This window comes from Curcuma longa, unplaced genomic scaffold (assembly GCF_044706935.1).
Source record: "Curcuma longa cultivar G26 ecotype Majalengka, Jawa Barat unplaced genomic scaffold, ITB_CL_G26_1.1 contig_14126, whole genome shotgun sequence".
Lineage (NCBI taxonomy): Eukaryota > Viridiplantae > Streptophyta > Magnoliopsida > Zingiberales > Zingiberaceae > Curcuma > Curcuma longa.
The window spans coordinates 251,315-268,301 of NW_027429672.1; the positions used below are offsets into that span (position 1 = coordinate 251,315).

General features: G+C 39.5%; 2 protein-coding genes across 2 annotated transcripts; both read right to left on the reverse strand.

Annotated features, from left to right (window-relative positions):
- Positions 1–165: 165 nt before the first annotated feature.
- On the reverse strand, positions 166–9,552 carry LOC141816054 (DDB1- and CUL4-associated factor homolog 1-like). The gene is made up of 14 exons (XM_074703885.1): positions 9,230–9,552; positions 8,417–8,498; positions 8,213–8,329; positions 7,943–8,118; positions 6,939–7,854; positions 6,775–6,872; positions 6,234–6,651; positions 5,531–6,124; positions 5,262–5,441; positions 4,630–5,118; positions 3,636–3,746; positions 3,302–3,420; positions 1,587–3,195; positions 166–1,072 (listed from the first exon to the last, which is right to left on the reverse strand). Exons 1-14 carry the CDS (start codon positions 9,439–9,441, stop codon positions 380–382), a joined length of 5,814 nt encoding a protein of 1,937 aa, XP_074559986.1. The 5' UTR covers positions 9,442–9,552; the 3' UTR covers positions 166–379.
- Positions 9,553–9,963: 411 nt separating this feature from the next.
- LOC141816055 (beta-galactosidase 3-like) lies at positions 9,964–16,704 on the reverse strand. Its single transcript, XM_074703887.1, has 19 exons — positions 16,533–16,704; positions 16,354–16,449; positions 16,149–16,261; positions 15,984–16,050; positions 15,817–15,909; positions 15,500–15,643; positions 14,918–15,006; positions 14,379–14,484; positions 14,199–14,286; positions 13,983–14,101; positions 13,319–13,483; positions 12,591–12,790; positions 12,251–12,360; positions 11,829–11,938; positions 11,563–11,670; positions 11,230–11,337; positions 10,810–11,021; positions 10,358–10,691; positions 9,964–10,274 (listed from the first exon to the last, which is right to left on the reverse strand). Exons 1-19 carry the CDS (start codon positions 16,695–16,697, stop codon positions 10,164–10,166), a joined length of 2,538 nt encoding a protein of 845 aa, XP_074559988.1. The 5' UTR covers positions 16,698–16,704; the 3' UTR covers positions 9,964–10,163.
- Positions 16,705–16,987: the final 283 nt, after the last annotated feature.

A 16,987-nucleotide genomic window follows, 5' to 3' on the forward strand; every position in this document is an offset into this window, starting at 1 on the left:
CATTTACCATTCGATAGGCCTGATAGAACAGTAGAGCAAATATAATGGTTTTTTCTTTTAAAAAAATGATTGTGGTGACAATAATCTTTATTTTCTGAGGCAACCAGATAAGATGAAGCCCACTAAATTCCTAACCGGAGCTGAATCAATTTCCAAGATAACGAATGAAACAAAAAAGATAAAACAAAAACATATAAAAGAATTGCATAAAGTTTTTTTTTTCCTTACCAAGGAGTCAAGATGTTCCCCATTGAACTCACTCTCCCCCTAATCTATTTTACTTACAATTATGAGTTCCTCGACCTCATAGATTCTACTTCCAGAAATATTGTGGTAATTACACTGACGAAACCACTATTGTCCAATGGCCCATATGGATCTAGAAAGTAAAATCTCCTTCATCTCCGCTACTTAAAGATCCACCGGCCTCACCATAATCTTCATCGCCTTCATCGTCACCCTCGGCAATGAACTCCAACAGCCCCTGTTCCTCTTCATTCTCAAGATTGAAATCTGCATCTTCATCTAGTTCATCTGCACTGTCAACATCCTCATCTTCCTCGTCATTGCTCGTGCCTTCTGAGTCACTATCTTCACCTGCATCGAACTCGGCTTCTAATATAGCATCCACGTCTGCATCAGATTCATCATTTTCTTCATCCTCATCATCAGTTTCACCTCCATCTTCAGGGTCAGAATCATCATCAGTAGGTTTCCTCCTCCCAATTTCAAAGAGCCTTGCAGAGGAGACTACCTCATCATGATCATCCATCGCGATAACCCCAACAAAGGTGTCAGTGTTGTCAGTGGCAAAGTCAAGTATGCAACGGTCAACCTGGACAGTTGCAATGTCAGTATAGTTCACTGCGTCAATGGTGCGGAAGGCTGGAAACAGTGGGTGTCGGACACGCCGAGTATTAATAGCTGATGTGACATCTTCAAGGTTGCGCCTAAGAGTTGCATATATGACATCTCCACCACCATTGAATGTAATTACCGTCTGGTCCAGAGAGGGCACTGTTCTCAAAAGCTTGAATTTCCGAAGATCCCACACCTCAGAATTTATAATAAGCTACATATCATCAGAGCATATGTCAATAAAAAAAGAAGTGTGAAGAAATACATGTGCATGCAGAATTGCATCAAAAGTTTATTTTAAATTCTACAATGCACAGTAACTAATTGTTTGATACTTTGATCCACATCCATAAAGTATAGAAGGTCATATAAATCACATTTTTCCTTTAGCCAATGCTATTTTCAATCCACATATAGCAATGATGCAATAACTCAAGGATCGAAACATAAGATAAATCAAAGAACATTACCCACCTTGCAAATAGTGATAGAATAAGTATATGGATCATCGAAAAATTATATTGGTCACAACTAATCATAATCAAATACAAGGCAATCTATTGAATATTCCACAAAAGATATGAGGTAAATGGAAAAGACACTTGAGAACAAATTAGTCAATTTTATGAGAAACTAACTCCGGGAACAAGACAATGGAGAAAATGTAGCATAATGTCATTATCCAAGAAATTATGGAAATGTTGTTAGGAGGTAACTGCAGTTTATACCTCATTGCCAGCAGGATGAAACCCACCACCACCATAATCTGTGAACTGTTCAAATCGCTTGATAGAACTCGAACTCCTCCTATCCCACAAGACTCCATTCCATAGTAACAGTGTGTCTAATGGACTAAAGTGCACCAGGGATTGTGCATGTCCTCGAACAATTCCTGAATAGTTATTGGAGCTTTCAGTAAGCCTGAGCTCCACACTGTATGTTTGAACATCATAAAGAAGAACCTCCCGGTGAAGAGAGTCTGATGAAAGTGCTGCAAAGTTGGTTCCTGAATGGCTAAAACATGCAGCCTTACATCCTTCAAATGAATGCAAAGGCCCTGCTGAAATGGAAGAAGCATCCCATAACTTAACTTCATGTAAACCTGATGAAAGAATCAACTGATTTCCTCCACAGAAAGCTGACTTAACAAGCATAACAGGAGTCCGATGACAAGTTTGACTCTCCAAAACATTTCCAGTGATTGTATCAAATATCTTTAAATCACCAGAATCACTCCCACTTGCAATATGGTAAGAATCACCAAGATAAGTAATGGATGTTAATAAAGTAGCGCCATCTCGGCAAGTACGAAATGGTCTGAATCTGCTATATACAAATTGACGATCTCTGCGTTGAGCATGGATACTTCCATACTGTTTCTTGAACTCCCGTGAGCTTACCCTTGCAGTGATATTTGTCGGTGCATTTAGGCTACGGCTGGGTTCAGGGCACACATGTGGTTGCAAAAGAGAAAGTGGTGGCAATGTAGTGATAGGTGCCGGGCACTGACGGTGTTGGTGCTTTAGATATTGCACTATTAGTGAATCAAGGGTCGTCCTCTCAACATTCCCTGGTTGTTGTTCTGTTGGAAGAGCTAGCAAGCCTACAGGTGTTGTAGATACCCCACAGCTATTATGGTAGCGGATGTCGTCCAAGTTATCACTATGGCAGCTTCCACTTGCTAACTTGCTGAGACGATCATGCAGATTAGAATTGGCATGAGAAGATACAATAGTGTGATCTAAAGGCTGGAGGTTCCTCTGAGCAGAAGTTGGGATTTGATTGATTTCATTCTGGGAACTTTGGCCTGCAATTCTAAAGTGCTTTGCGGGTGGTGAAGACGGATCCTTCAAATCACTAAACTTCCTTTTCAGTGGTAATAAAATTGGTGTTTTATTTGGGATCTCAACATCTACTGTGGATTTTAAGGCAGGTGGAGAAGGTGTTTCTGTTCCCTCAGAAGTTGTATGAACATTTAAAACAGATGATGATTTGTTCAAGGAAGAACGCAGCAGAATGTTACTTTTCCCTTGGGATAAGTGGGCCGGAAAGGCCAGTTGTCTCTTCTTTGCAGCAATCAGAGGTGCATTGGGCTTTAGACCAGTGCCTTCATTTCTCTCAATCATCTTCATTTCTGAATGAAAACCACATGAAGCACGTCCTGATGGCCACTGGAGTAGCACAGATGGAGCTTCTTGCAAAGAGATCTGGTGCAGGGGTGGAGCCAACATTCCTAATCCTGGAACAGATGCCAAGTCAGCTTCTTTTTGTAGCAAATTAGCTGTAGCTGTCAAGCCAGATCTCTGGAGATGTTCATGGATTAACAGCAACAGTTCCCTGAGGAGAAAAGGAGAAAGTGGATGGGTGCGTGCAGACATACAAGAACATAGCAGTCAAGTTGGATAAAACAAACTAGTAATATGTTCAGAGTTTAAAGAAAGACCTTCGATGGTATGTTATAGGAGTTGCTGTTGCAATTGCTGCTCTTTCAATTCGTCTCAATGTAGGAGCTGCAGCATCAGTAGCTGCTATGGTGCTTGCCCTGCCAGAATGAGTAACAATCTACAAAATAAAAGAAGTCAAATGGAGTAAATTGAAAATAAATGTGATATAGTGCATAGCAAGCAGACCAAAAATGCAAGAAAGACAAGTGCATATAGAACGAAGCTAACTAAACTTTTTGGTATGAGAAGCTAGAATGATTCCTAAAAGTTGCTTTCTGAAATGAGATACATTCCTATGAGGTATAAATAACAAGACATCTTATTGTTACTTACTGCTATCAATTCTACAGCTACTTGGGTTAGTTCAGACTGCCATCGACCTTGTTCTACTCCACCTGCCTGGCCGCCTAAATCTCGAATTAGTTCTGACAGTTTTTTCCCCACCTGAAATACAGCTTCAAAGAGGAGAGTTAGATAGAAGGACCATTTTTAATTCTGATAAGGTAAAGCTATATGTCAATGCCCACAAGAGACAAGGTAAAGCTAATTAAAGACAACAGAATTAAAAAAATAATAATGATGAGAATATGAAATTTCAAGAAAGAAAGGGTCAGTGAAAGAAAACATTCATATGCAAATTACTTGGTATCAAAGATTGAGTTCATAATGGTAAATCTTACCGACTCCCACAAATGTGAGATAAATTAGAACTCAAAACAGGTGGATATCCATAGTTGTCTGGTATTTTTGTCCCAATGAAGAACAGTGAACCATCAAGAAGGGTTTATATGCTTAAATGAGTAAGTTATTATTGACTTGCTTAAGCATTTGATGACAGTGGATAAGTCTCTTATCTAGGCAGGTTGTGAAAATTGACATCCTATGATATTGGAAAGAGCTATGTAATGGTAGAGCCACCATTGAGCTCACTCCCTGCTAATTATGGATGATTTTGAACTATGAGTTGGACATTGTCCTTAACCACGATGTCAAAGCCAAGTGGAGAAATTGTGACACCCTAATTTAGTTCAACAAAGATAATTGTGGGCCAATAAAGAGGGACTATAAGCTTAGATGTGTGAGGTACTATTAATTTGGTATTAAGTATTGGAGCTAGTGTTGGGTCTCATAAGATAACAGGTCAGTCATCACATCTAGGTGGCAGTCTTCTGTCCTACAGCAATAATTTATATACCCTAAAACACTTCATACATATAAGGCTAAAACAATTTATCACACATAATTAACTTCAACATGGGAATATGATGGAAAATTTGTTACTTACATAGACCCATATGGATAGCATGCATTGCCAATGTTTATGTACCTGAAGTTTTGTTAGTATATGTGCAATTGCATCATCTCTGGCTAGACCAAGCAAGACTCGGCATGCTAAAGCTCGAATGCAGTCAAGAGCTGCAGGTGGTGTAATCATTCGTGGTTGCAGAAGATGCAAAAGAACTTTTATCCCATTATTTGCACGAACAGCCTCTCTTGCCTGATGATAGCATTGTTCCAACTGGGATGCAAGGCCGGCACATCCAAACCCAGATCCTAAAGATATTCTGCGATCTCCAACCACTCCAGATGGTGAAGCAGGGACAACTGAGCCACCACCAGAAACTGTTGTATTACTTCTCTCCACCAAATTGGATTCACCATTCCGTTCCTTGGACTCATTCTGGATGGGCAATTGAACACGTTCTACTTGAACTGAAGCAGTTTGCTGAACTTGTGCAGAAGCAGAGAATTTGTTGCTGAATGACGGAGGTGGACATACCAGATTTACCAAGACATTCAATGCTGGATGGATTACCTAACACAAAAATACAGAAACATAACATGGAAAATACGAAAGTTATTTATACATATACTGAAATTTGAATGTGAGCAATTGTGTGTGCAAGGTAAAAGTAATGTTTGACTGCAATCATAATCTCTACAAATTGCAAATTATACCTCAGGATTAACATAACCGGCACCATTAGCTGAGTCTAAAATAACTGCCATGCCAAAACGGTTGTTACTCAAAGTAGCAGAAATAATTGATTTACGGCTATAGGGTATGAAAGTGACAATATGAAGAACGCCTAATGCATACTGGGCCAAATCATGCAGATAGCGCTCAACAGGTGGTGCCTGCATATAGAAAAGAAGCTATAATCAGATAAATAAAACTGAGGAAATAAAATCTCACTGACAAGATAAAGGAAAGGAGCTGCTTGGACCTGACACAACTCCAACATGGTTATATGACCATTATTTGCCAAAAACTTATCAACAGGAGGCCAACGAACTTTAACAAAAGCATGTCCTAGCTTCCTATCACGTTGTATCTGAAGAAACACTGCATCCATAGATTCATTGCTGATGTCAAGTGGTTTATATGCAGCCCTTGCACTCGGAGCATTTCGTGCCATAGTTTTATTAGTTTTATTTGGACGAAGAGAATCTACAAGCAAGAGAAGATGGGCTCTAAAATATTGCCGTAATGCAACACAAGTATGATAAGCAATCTGCTTTTCCAACGCACTAAGTACTTCTGCCCGATCATTTCTGAGAACTGTGTCAGATATCACTGGCGTGCTAGAATTCCCACCCATTCTAACTGTGGCAGCACCATGCAAGAGATTTAGCATTTTCTGCAAGCCATCCTGTGCGCCAAAGGCATCCAGAACTGCTCTGAACACAAAAGCAGCAGCAAAAAAGATAGCTGCATTTTTTCTAGCTTGGTCTTGGGGGCATAACAGAAGCTGAAGAGCTAACTCGACCACCTTACCCACCACATCAGATGGAAGCGCACAGACACGCTCCATAATAACCTGCAAAAATATATCATTAAATGACTTGATAAAGCCAACATGAATGGTGCACTTAGTAAGAATTGAAAAAGGAGAGAATTGTACTCCACTTAATGTGCTTCACTAGTACCTGGAGAGAACCAATGGTAAATAAGCATGATGAAAGGCCAAAGTAAGTCTGCAAAACTCTAGGGACAGAAAGAAGTTTTTGCATTCCACCACGATCAACAAATAATGCAGCAAACTTGCGATGGGCAGCTAAGGCACATATAAGTTTGAGCACTTCTGGCAGTAAAGCTAAACGACTTGGTTTTTCTTCAAAGCTCTTTTGCAACAAGGCAAGGCAGACATCAACACCCTTTTCATGCAGAATAGGGCCAAAAGCTTCAACATATTCTCCCAGAATTTCCAGGCACTGAATGCAATATTTTTGTCTAAGCCTTACCAGAATCTCTTTATCCAAGATGATTATATCTAAAGGCTGTTCATCCTGTTCCACTTCTGTAGCCTTGGATGCCATTAAATTTTCATCAATTTGACTTTCACTCCTAAACCAGAAAAATTTGCAATCATCCAACAAAAAAAAAAAAGAATTACATGTGCACAGCAAACCAAAAAATCAAAAATAAGTGTTTAGATGTGCTGAATAGACTAAGAGGTTACTGAATTACCTTGAGACCTTTGTAGCATTAGCAGCGTCAACTACAGTAGTTGCAGCTGCAGTAGCAGCTGAAATGGCAGCTTCTTCATCATTTGTATTTTCCCATGACTATATAACAAATGAGTAACATTAGTGTATGAAAATGATAAAGCAAGATGATCATGTGAAAATTACCTCTACTGCAGCAGTCTTCACAAGTTCAGCTGCAGCATCTCCTGCGGCTTTTATTGCTTCTGGAGGAGCATTAGCAGCTCTTGCTTCATCTTCAGCAGCTCCAATTGCTTTCTTTACTATTTCAGATATATCTTTTGAGCCAATATTACAGTCCATCAAACAGTCATCTTTCTCCTCTCCATAAACCAAACCTTCGCAGTCAAGCCTACTTGACATGTTCTTAATATCAACAGATTTTTTGGCCTCTTCATGGATTAGGAAATTTCTGTCCCTGCCAATCCTACCACTCCCTCCAACTCGTAGTCCAGAATCAGGTGATGTCAATATCCTGTCAGTATCTGAATTACCTTCAGTAACCTTTGTTTTTGTTCTACTCCTTTGTAGACCCTTGATGATCCTTCGCTTTGACAAGTCATCCCTCATACTTTCAGGATCATCATCTCTAACTGATCTTGCAGCAATAAGCCTTTCAGCATATTTTGACCTCCCATCAAGCAGGTTCTTATCCTGCCATTCGGTGAGATCATCATTTCCCTCAGCCACCTCATATGCACCACCAACCATTGTTGATGAATCAGTTAGCTCAGATTTCAGTGAATCTCCACTCCAGTATTTGCCTGAATCCACTTGCCTGGTTCCTCTTTCACAATCCTGATTAACATATAAATCATCTGACATCCCTTGATCTGCAACTCTTGGTACTTCCAAACAAGGATCTGAACATTCCCGTGACCTGAGTCTATTTTCTTCTCGACCTCTAGCATGGGTAGAAACTGACCCATGCCTAGTAGATTCAGCTGGATATGTGGCATTTTTTTGACCAGGATAGGCATCTCCAAGTACCTGTGTCCGTAAATACCGCATGAACTTTGCTGACAAACCTGATGTTAAGATGTCTTCAACAATTGGACCACCACTGTTACAATCAGCACACTCATAAAACAGTGCACAACGAAGTAAAACATAGAAGATGGATCGAACAAGATAAAATAATTTATCCATACCTGACCAATGCTATAGCAAGAAGTCCTGTAGCATAAATTGTCAACAATTCTGATTCTGTTGGTGTATCATCTCCAAATCCACCCTTTTGTCTACATCCGTCACTTGAGACCAAATTGTCCTCCATCAACCAGGTTTTGATGTTATCCAAAACAACATCATCAAAAACATGTGGGTACTTCAAATGGTTTTATTGGCATAGCACAACAAAAAAAGCAGAGTCAGCAAAAAAAAACACTTAATTAGCAAGTATAATATCTATGTTAGCTTACGATCCAACTTGAAGATAAACTAAGAATCAGCCTTGCAGCAGCTGCACGAACGGCAACAGAGTATCTGTTTTCTGATAAAAATTTGGATGAAATGGCATCATAAAAATCTTCATTGTCCTGAAAATGGCATGGCATTAGTGGAATGGCCTCCAGATAATAAGATTCATGTTCAACTAACTTGAAAGTGCATCTGTTCTAGAATACCTGCACTAAGTTAGCCAACCTCGCAATAGTGTGAGAAGAGCGGGCATTGCTCAAGGATGAAGTTGTAGATTCCTCGAGGAATCTGAAAAATATAGCAAAAAAAGAAAACAACCAAACTGAGGACGCAAAGATGATAGGCTGAAATATGCATGTCAGAGACTATAGGAAAAGAGTGAGGGAAAAAATCAACTTATCGAACTACATGAAACAATTTAAATATTCTGATTAGAAAAAAGAGAGAGAGAAAACTAGACTAATAATCGTGATAACCAGTAGACCAAAGGGAAATGGCAGAACAGGCAGATGAATTACTGGATTTACCCTAACACTATTTAATTCTTGGTGCGCAATATAAGGTAGCCAACAAAGGAAAGAAACATAAAAAAGAGTCTTCGTCATTGCCAATAAATATATTCCATTATTCCCAAATTGTTTTTCCGTGGCTTCAGTTCATGTCATTGACACTCCATAAAATTAAGACGCATGATTTATTTACTTCGATAATGTCAAATGGTTGGAATTACATTTAACAAACTCACGAATGAAAAGGTCATAGAAATTGTTGGTTGACGTCAACGTGGGGAGACAAAGAACTCAATTTGCTCTCACACAGCAAAATACGCTTATTCAATTAAAGAACGTAAAAAGGCCATAAAAATCACGAAACTGTCACGACAATAATCCCTTTTAATCCCCCAAACCAGCCCAGTCCCATTACCGCGCATTCCAAACAAGGGCTCGCCGTTCATTCCATGATCAATAGCCTACTAGATTCCTCGGTTACGAGAAAGCAGAGAACGAGAGACAGCAAACCTCGATTCTTGAGCCTCCAGCATCGAAGCGAGGGCATGGAGCAGCTTAGGGTTAGGATTCTCCAGAGTGTCGAGGACCTTATCCATCAGCTTCTGCGCCCTGGCGACCAGCGCCTCCTCGTCCTCTTCGCTTTCCACCTTCCTCTCCTCCGATTCCGCCGGCGCGTCCGCCATCCCCATGTCCTCCGCTGACGCCGATCGCGCCGCCTCCATCGGGGGCACCTAACTCCTCTTTAGGCCGCCCACCTGCCCTCGTCGATGACGTCGTCGATCGTACTGCGATCGGGATCGCGAGAGACCGGCGAACGGAATGGAGGATTGCAATTATTGATCTCGGAGACAGAGAGAGAGAGGAACGGAGAGGGCGAAGGAAGCACAATGGCTCTGTGAATGTTGTATCTTAAACCTACCGGCAAGAGTTGTGGTGATCCGTCGGAACCATTTAGGCGCCATCGACGATGCGACGGTAGCTTTGCCTATGCGATGGCCTAGTAACACCTCGACGCGTGTGCAATCAATGACCAGAATACTGCCTCGTGATTGATCGAAAATGTAGACCCACTGTGGGTCCCACACTAAACCATGCCCGTGTGTGCGCGAAGAGGCGTGCAAATTTGAAGGAGACGGGCCTTTGAAGCATCTCTGGAATTGGGCCCAGTAAGTCTACGGTAGGGCCCAAACCCAGCCCAACCTTCAGTGACGTCATTATTCTTTAAATAATAATAATAATAATAATAGGAAGCAATTGAAATTTGTCATAGCACAAGTTATCAGTCATACTACAAGAACAAATTCCTTTGGATTCTAATCGTTGTCAAGATTCTCAAGAAGGAAAACAAACTACATCTTTCCAAAGATTCTTATTCCAGCCCACAGGAAGGAAGAAGCAGAGCTCCTCTTCATCCTCTAGAGCGTTTACTTAACACATTATCTACCTAACTACATGCAGCTTCAACAGCCAGTGCTTTGGTTACGCCAGGGCACAAGTCCTCAGTGAAGCTCTCGTTCACAAATGAGATAGAACAATCATTTCTGTGAAGACAAGCCTGCAAACATTCGAGCACAAGAGTTACCTAACCAAGCAGAACAAGTGATAGGTCATCAATGAGCTTCAGAATCTGAAATTCACCTTTTCGATGACAGAAATGGAGTTCGAGTAGTGGCAGCTGCCTTGGCGGTACGAGCTACATGTTCCACTCGGGTTACCGAAACTTGCAAAGATTATGGAGGAGATGGAGGTTCCCTCAGGGCACTTCAAATTCATCAAAGCACCTACTGCATTATCTTTGCCGTTCACATCCCAGTTCTCCAAATCTAGTTGAGGATGGTCCTCAGATATGAAACTGCAGATCATGGTCTCATGCCTCTTTGCGAAAGTGATCTTCGTCGGATCGCCACCTCTCTCTTCGAAAATGATGAGGGTGTTCCCTGATGGCTTAAAAAAGGATCTTGGAATATGGTACCTGTGTTCGGAGATAAAAAGCATGAGGGAGTGAATGCTTACAGGAAAGTACTCCCAGAGAGTAGATCTACACTTGCAACATAAGAGCACATATCGAATGAAATTTAAAGAGAGATTACCATCTTTGAGTGGGTTCTCCACATCTTGTCAAACATTTTTCTGGTTTAAATTTGCCTACGTAATTACAATGTGGAGTGCATTTAGCATATATAGAACTTGCTACAAGCCAGTATCTTCCAATAGACTTTCCATTCACCCAAACATGGCCTTTCCCCATCGATAGCATATCGAGTGCAACAGGTTCATTCCCTTCGGGAGGATCCACCGCCACCTGAAGTGTGAGATAGTGTCAAAATCACTCTGAAAATGTGTTTACAGCAATGGAAATTGAGCTAGCATGCAGTTTATATGTCGAACTAAACGAAGAGTGAAAGATAGTATGAAGAACAATGATTTAAGAATATATATCATACAGCATCAATGTATATGGATGCTGCTATGATCTCATTCCGTAGGAAAAATATGTTGAAAATGTATACCTTGTACCAAATGAGAGCTTGATTTTTCAGTGGTTCTGATACTGGTACCCATTTGATACCAGTGCTGTCTGTGTTGAAGATATTATAGCGCTCTCCTTCCAACCCAATCTGCAAAAGTACATATATTAGTATCGAAAATCATGTACGAATACTTCTCTACTATTTATGCATATAAATGCAAGTGAATGCTGAATTTAGATCGCATAAACCACAGTAGAAGCAAGAAGAGACCATCAAAGCCAGTAACAATTGCATCGATTTTTTTAACAAAATTTGAGTCAGACAACATCAGTTAAATAATCCATGATAGAACACAGGGGATGATATGGTTACCTTGTACTTCCACAAATTTGTCGACAAATCTAAACTTCCAATTCTGTTTCCAGATATTTTGACACTGGTTAATCCTGCACCATGCCATTCATATAGCGGTCCTGCGTTCTTCAAACAGAGGAACGATATTTGGTTGGATTAGAAAGATAAAATCAATGGATTTTTTTCTCAGGAAAACTCATGCCTTGTTCCTGTATTTTGGAAAATAAGATACACGATCTGAGACTCTCCAATTAGAGATCAGAGAAGCCGAAATAACTACTTACATACATTCCGATTGTCATACTAAGGATAGCAATTTCATTTTCCCCTGGCTTTAAGACTACAGGAGCCTGAAAGCTCAAATGTAAATTTCCGGAGTTACCATAAGAACTACCTGCAAAATAGAAGAAATAGACCTTATTTACGAGTTCATTTGAATGAAGCAATCTAAGATGATTCATAACTACCAACAATAACTAGAATACACATGGTATAAGGGGATGATGTATAAAGCGTATGACAAGTAAAAGAACCTAAAATCTGTATCGCTTATGAAATCACTGTACTTAACAAGTCATAATGACAAAAGGACAATATGGTCAAGGTGACCCTATTGTCATGTTAAGTTTCACATAGAAGAAAAGGGATCATGCATTCACAAATATTTTATACGTAATCAAGTAAATATGATGAGAAATAACATCACCTTGAAGTTCACCGTTTATACAAACAAGAAAAGCATGGCCCTTGGATTCAACTGAGAGAATAGGACTACTCCCATTGCCAAGAATTTCTTCACTTTTACCAACATAAAAACTGCACGCCGATGATTTGGAAAGGTTAGAATTTGAAACTGCAGTTATGCACCAACAATCATGACACATAGGAGGTACTTCTGTAGGATACTGGCTATATATATATATAGGTGCCAAAGACTACATTGGAACTAGAATATTCTTCGACCATGCAAAGTGGACTACCTTGTGCAAACTTAATTACACTATCCAAAATAGGAGGACAGTAGAATACGAAATTGGAATGCTGACCTTGTTGTATACCAAAGATAGTCAGTTGTATCTTTTGTCACATTAAGATGATCTTTAAGTCCAGACCGCACAAAGTCAGGTTTGTCCCATAACCCAACTTTCTCAGTATAGATTTGCCAAGCCCCTAAACCAAGTGATGAAGTACTTGACGCCTGCAAGTTTTCCGGAACCATTTCGACTACAGAGGCTTGGGATCGCACCTAGAAAGATAATGCCATTTCAGTTGATAGCAAACAGAATAACATGGTTCTAATGTGCTGTCGAAGTTTTCATGGTTGTAAGAATCTTGAAGTGAATGTATGTTTCAAACCTCTCACCTGAATTGTAAGTCCTAATTTAGTTTCGCTTGGTGAGTTGTGTTGTGGACTAATAAAGGAGCTTTATAAAAATATTATGATTTTAAGCATTGTAAGTTGATGGTTTAGTCTCGCAAGTTAATGGGCCAATCAATCAGTTCCATCATTTAAGCAGCCTAACAATTGGTATCATTCTTAACAGGAATGTTTAACACAATTCTTAACAAAAATCACCGATGATATTGGAATTTGGAAGTATTTCTTTCTACAAATGAGGTAGACTTTCCATTTTTTTCATTGACAATGGGAATTACAGTTTGTGGTTCATGAACAATTACAGGATATATAATACACTTTTGCCTAACTTATAGAGGATAATTATATAGAGAATGGAAAGTATCATTTTTCAGAGAAAAAAAATGGAAAATGTACCTGTGCAGTGTTAAACACAACATTCTTGCAATCTGGAAGGATGCTAACTGACCAGGGAGGAACACTATACCTAACATTCCTAAATGTGATAAATTTATCTTCCTGCTCATCAATGTTAGCGAGGAAGGCAACACACCCACCGAATTTGTCTTCGTAGACATTTACCTGTTTAAGCAAAAAACAAAGAATAGAGGTACTAACAAGTTATGGACTTCTTAGTAATAGGATCATGTAAAAAAGAGCCAAACCTTGTAAATAGTATCCATCAGGGAAGTTCAAGTAGGAAGAGATGAACAATATAAAAGTGCTAATGGAACCTATGTAAAAAGTACTAATAGTTGGAGATTTCTCACATCACTAACTAGATGATTAGCATTTAAATGATAAAATATTACATGCCGAAAGTAGTATAAGTACAAAAAAAAGTTAGATTTTTTCACATTGGCATTCACCAAAAGGTCACAATTTTCTAGGCTATTAGGTTCTTTTACTTTAAAATGTTGCAATTATCAGAAATGATGTTCAGGAATGTAATATTGCATATGTCTGCACTTTGTAATCATTACTGCATAAGTTTCAATCTCTACCTAAGCACAGCAGTAGAAATATTTTTGGATTGAAATCTAATGAAAAGAAAACATGACATTGTGAAAATTACTGTTACCTCTTGGAGAGGGCCAACAGAAAAAAACTTTGACTCGCCATACAGTAAAGTATGTTCGCATAACTTTATAGATCTGTGGAGCTCCCTTAGATGTCCCCATTTTGGAAGCCTAGGTAATCCTGGAATTAAGTTTGTAATCATTAAACAGTAAGGAAAAAAAAAGAAACATTCAAGTTTTCATTCTCAGCTAACTACAAAACATCGTCAGTAGCATACCGTACTCATCTATTGGAGCATTATAATCGTAGCTTGTAGTGATGAATGGTCCACCTGTAGTGCGACCATAATGTGTCCCTCCGTGATACTAAGTAAAAGAAGAAAATTTTTATCAGTCTTTATATCATCAATTTTTATAGTAGTTTGCTAAAAAAACATATATTAATATGTTGAGCATGCCATGTAATAGTTTTGCAGACTACCGCCCTTCTGAAAAAAGCGAGCAACAGCAAATGCAATATCCTCAGGTGGTCTGTGAGGATCTGGCTCCCCAAATGTGTGGAACCTAGAAAATAATTGTGTTGAGAGAAATGAGAATCAACAGCACAAAAGTTATCTGGAAAGCAAGACAATATATGGTGCCTTGGGCTTGCATGGCCAGATATTGAAGTAATTAGTGTTATACATGAAACATTTTGACATGTGCGAAGCGAGATAAAATTACAAGTTTTAAGTAATTACTACATAATCATTGATTCAATCATAGATTTTATCTGCCAAGCAGTATAACCTCAAAACCTGGAACAATCCATGTGTCTTCATATTCAAAAGAAGATGAAAATAACAGAGCAGTTGAGCCTTAACAAACTTCTCATTGAACAAGATGACTGTATCAAACTAAAGTTGAATTGATTATTTCAATGCCAAGTCAGTTCTATGAGCAGATCTTCATGTTGGGTGTTTAAACTTGGAAGTGCTACTTCAATTGTAGAAGTTACCATCCAGGCCAATTTTCTGTCCAAAACTTCGGTTTGCTTGGAGAATTTGGTGTGAATTGGTCACAATAAAATGAGTTGCAAGTATTGATCTGCAAGTTTGCAGAAAGACAACCAAAAATTAGATTTTACTTGACATTGAGCTTAAACTTGGAATTGTAAGAAACAGACCATACAAAGTAGACAAACACAATCAAAATTCAGAGTGAATGTGCACTTTAGGAACCACATTTTCATTTTTTAACAAAAATGTAAAAATGATAGAATAATAAACAACAATATTAAGAAAGTTAAAACAAGAACAGAAACTCATATGATTTTGCTTCATATGAACTATCAATAGTCAGCTACAACCATTCTTGGAAATTCACTGTTAGAAGCCATGATTAGATTGCATTCTTACAACATAGAGTTCAAAAATGCCACTGACTAGTGTTAACAACTACAATAGTTTTCTGGGAACAACCAGTTGTTATCAGATAGGAAATTATATGCAGTCGATAATGATGATATCCAATGATTAATTTGAATCCTCAAAATATTTGAGATATAATCTCAAATGCACTATCTAGAATTGAGTCTTACGACAGGATCAGGGGCATCATCTTGCTGACACATAACCCAAGGTACACCGGTTCTTTGATTGAGTGCCATGTGGGCAGCCCACATCGCATATTGCTTCCCCGCATCTCCATAGTAACCTTCGTAAAAGCCATATTCATTTTCAACCTGCCATCAAAAGAATAAGAAAAAGAATAAACATCCAAGAAATAGGAGTCCAATTCTAACTGCTAGATCTGTCTTTCTGCAAGTGGTTGCCATATAACTTATCAATGTTAGCTCTAGAAGTCAAGCAAAGAAAACATAATTGGAGAAGCAAATGGATGATAACGAGTACTTGCCTGGGCCAAAATGATGTGGCCTCCTTGTGATGCAAACAACTGTTCTCGCTTCATCAGATTCACTGTATAAGTGACGAAGCTCTCCATATGTCTCTGCAAAGCAAGAATCAAACAACCATCACCATTCCAGAATACAAGAACGGTTGGATTTTTATTCTTGGGCACACCTTGAATGGCTCATTGTTAGTTCGGAAAACAGTCCCTGGAACATAGTGCAACCAAACTGGAATTCCCCTGTATTTTCCAAAGAACAAAATCCCCATCAATATTGAATCTTTTAGAAGACAACACGGTAAAGGTGCAAACTTTGAGCAGAAATGGCGAAGGCGAACCCGAAAGTCCACTCTGCTCCTACAAACGGCCCGATACGAAGGATCATGTACAAGCCGGCGTCTCGGACGATCTTCGCGAACTTTACCAAATCGAAACGCTCCTGGAAATAATACTGGAAGAAGAAGACAGAAAGGGAATGCGTTAATCAAGCTGAAGCATAAAGTAATGGAAAAGGTGAGGGCTTTAGGATTCCAGTGAGCCTACATTGCCAGGGGAGGGCTCGTGGCCGTTCCAGAAGACGTAGGTCTCGATGGTGTTCAAACCGCCCTCCTTCGCCGCCGCGACGAGGCCCGGCCACATCTGAGACGACGCATAACCAACGAAACGTAACCTTTGAGCTCAAGTGAGACACAAAATAGCAAGAGGAAAACGAGTAGTAATACAGAAGGGACGCTGCGAGGGTAGTGAATGGAGCCGGAGATGATGAGCTTGCGCTCGCCGTCGATGATGAGGGATCGGGCGTCGTAAGTGACATTGTGGACTGCTATAGCAACAGGCGAGAAGAGGAAGAAGAAGAGAAGAAGGAAAAGGCGAGGACCTCTAACCATGGCTAGCTACTGAAGCAGGAGAAGATAATGAAAAGGGTCAAGATATGGACAGATTGTGCAGTGAGGAACAGCTGCGAACAATTATTCCTTACAACTCCACCGCAGTCGAAATCGCGGATGCCCACAAGAATTAATTCATAATTGCTGCTTGATTGCTGATTCCAGTTCACGAAACAGGAAAAGTAGACCTTCTGATTAAAACGTAAAAAAAAAACGCAGCGGTGGCCAATCCAATTCAAACATCTCCGTGGAGAAGATTTAATCAAATCGTGGGTGTACCAAATGGAACA

What these genes read in the sequence shown, in the direction of transcription:
- LOC141816054 (XM_074703885.1), bottom strand. Translation starts at nt 9,441, where the DNA reads ATGGAGGCGGCGCGATCGGCGTCAGCGGAGGACATGGGGATGGCGGAC. An exon ending in CTTGCTATAGCATTGGTCAG is followed by an intron (nt 7,855 to 7,942) that starts GTATGGATAAAT and finishes TGATTGTAACAG; the next exon opens with TGGTGGTCCAATTGTTGAAG. An exon ending in TGAAGACTGCTGCAGTAGAG is followed by an intron (nt 6,873 to 6,938) that starts GTAATTTTCACA and finishes TTTGTTATATAG; the next exon opens with TCATGGGAAAATACAAATGA.
- LOC141816055 (XM_074703887.1), bottom strand. Translation starts at nt 16,697, where the DNA reads ATGGTTAGAGGTCCTCGCCTTTTCCTTCTTCTCTTCTTCTTCCTCTTC. An exon ending in CAAATTTGTGGAAGTACAAG is followed by an intron (nt 11,338 to 11,562) that starts GTAACCATATCA and finishes GTACTTTTGCAG; the next exon opens with ATTGGGTTGGAAGGAGAGCG. An exon ending in GGAGAACCCACTCAAAGATG is followed by an intron (nt 10,692 to 10,809) that starts GTAATCTCTCTT and finishes CTCCGAACACAG; the next exon opens with GTACCATATTCCAAGATCCT.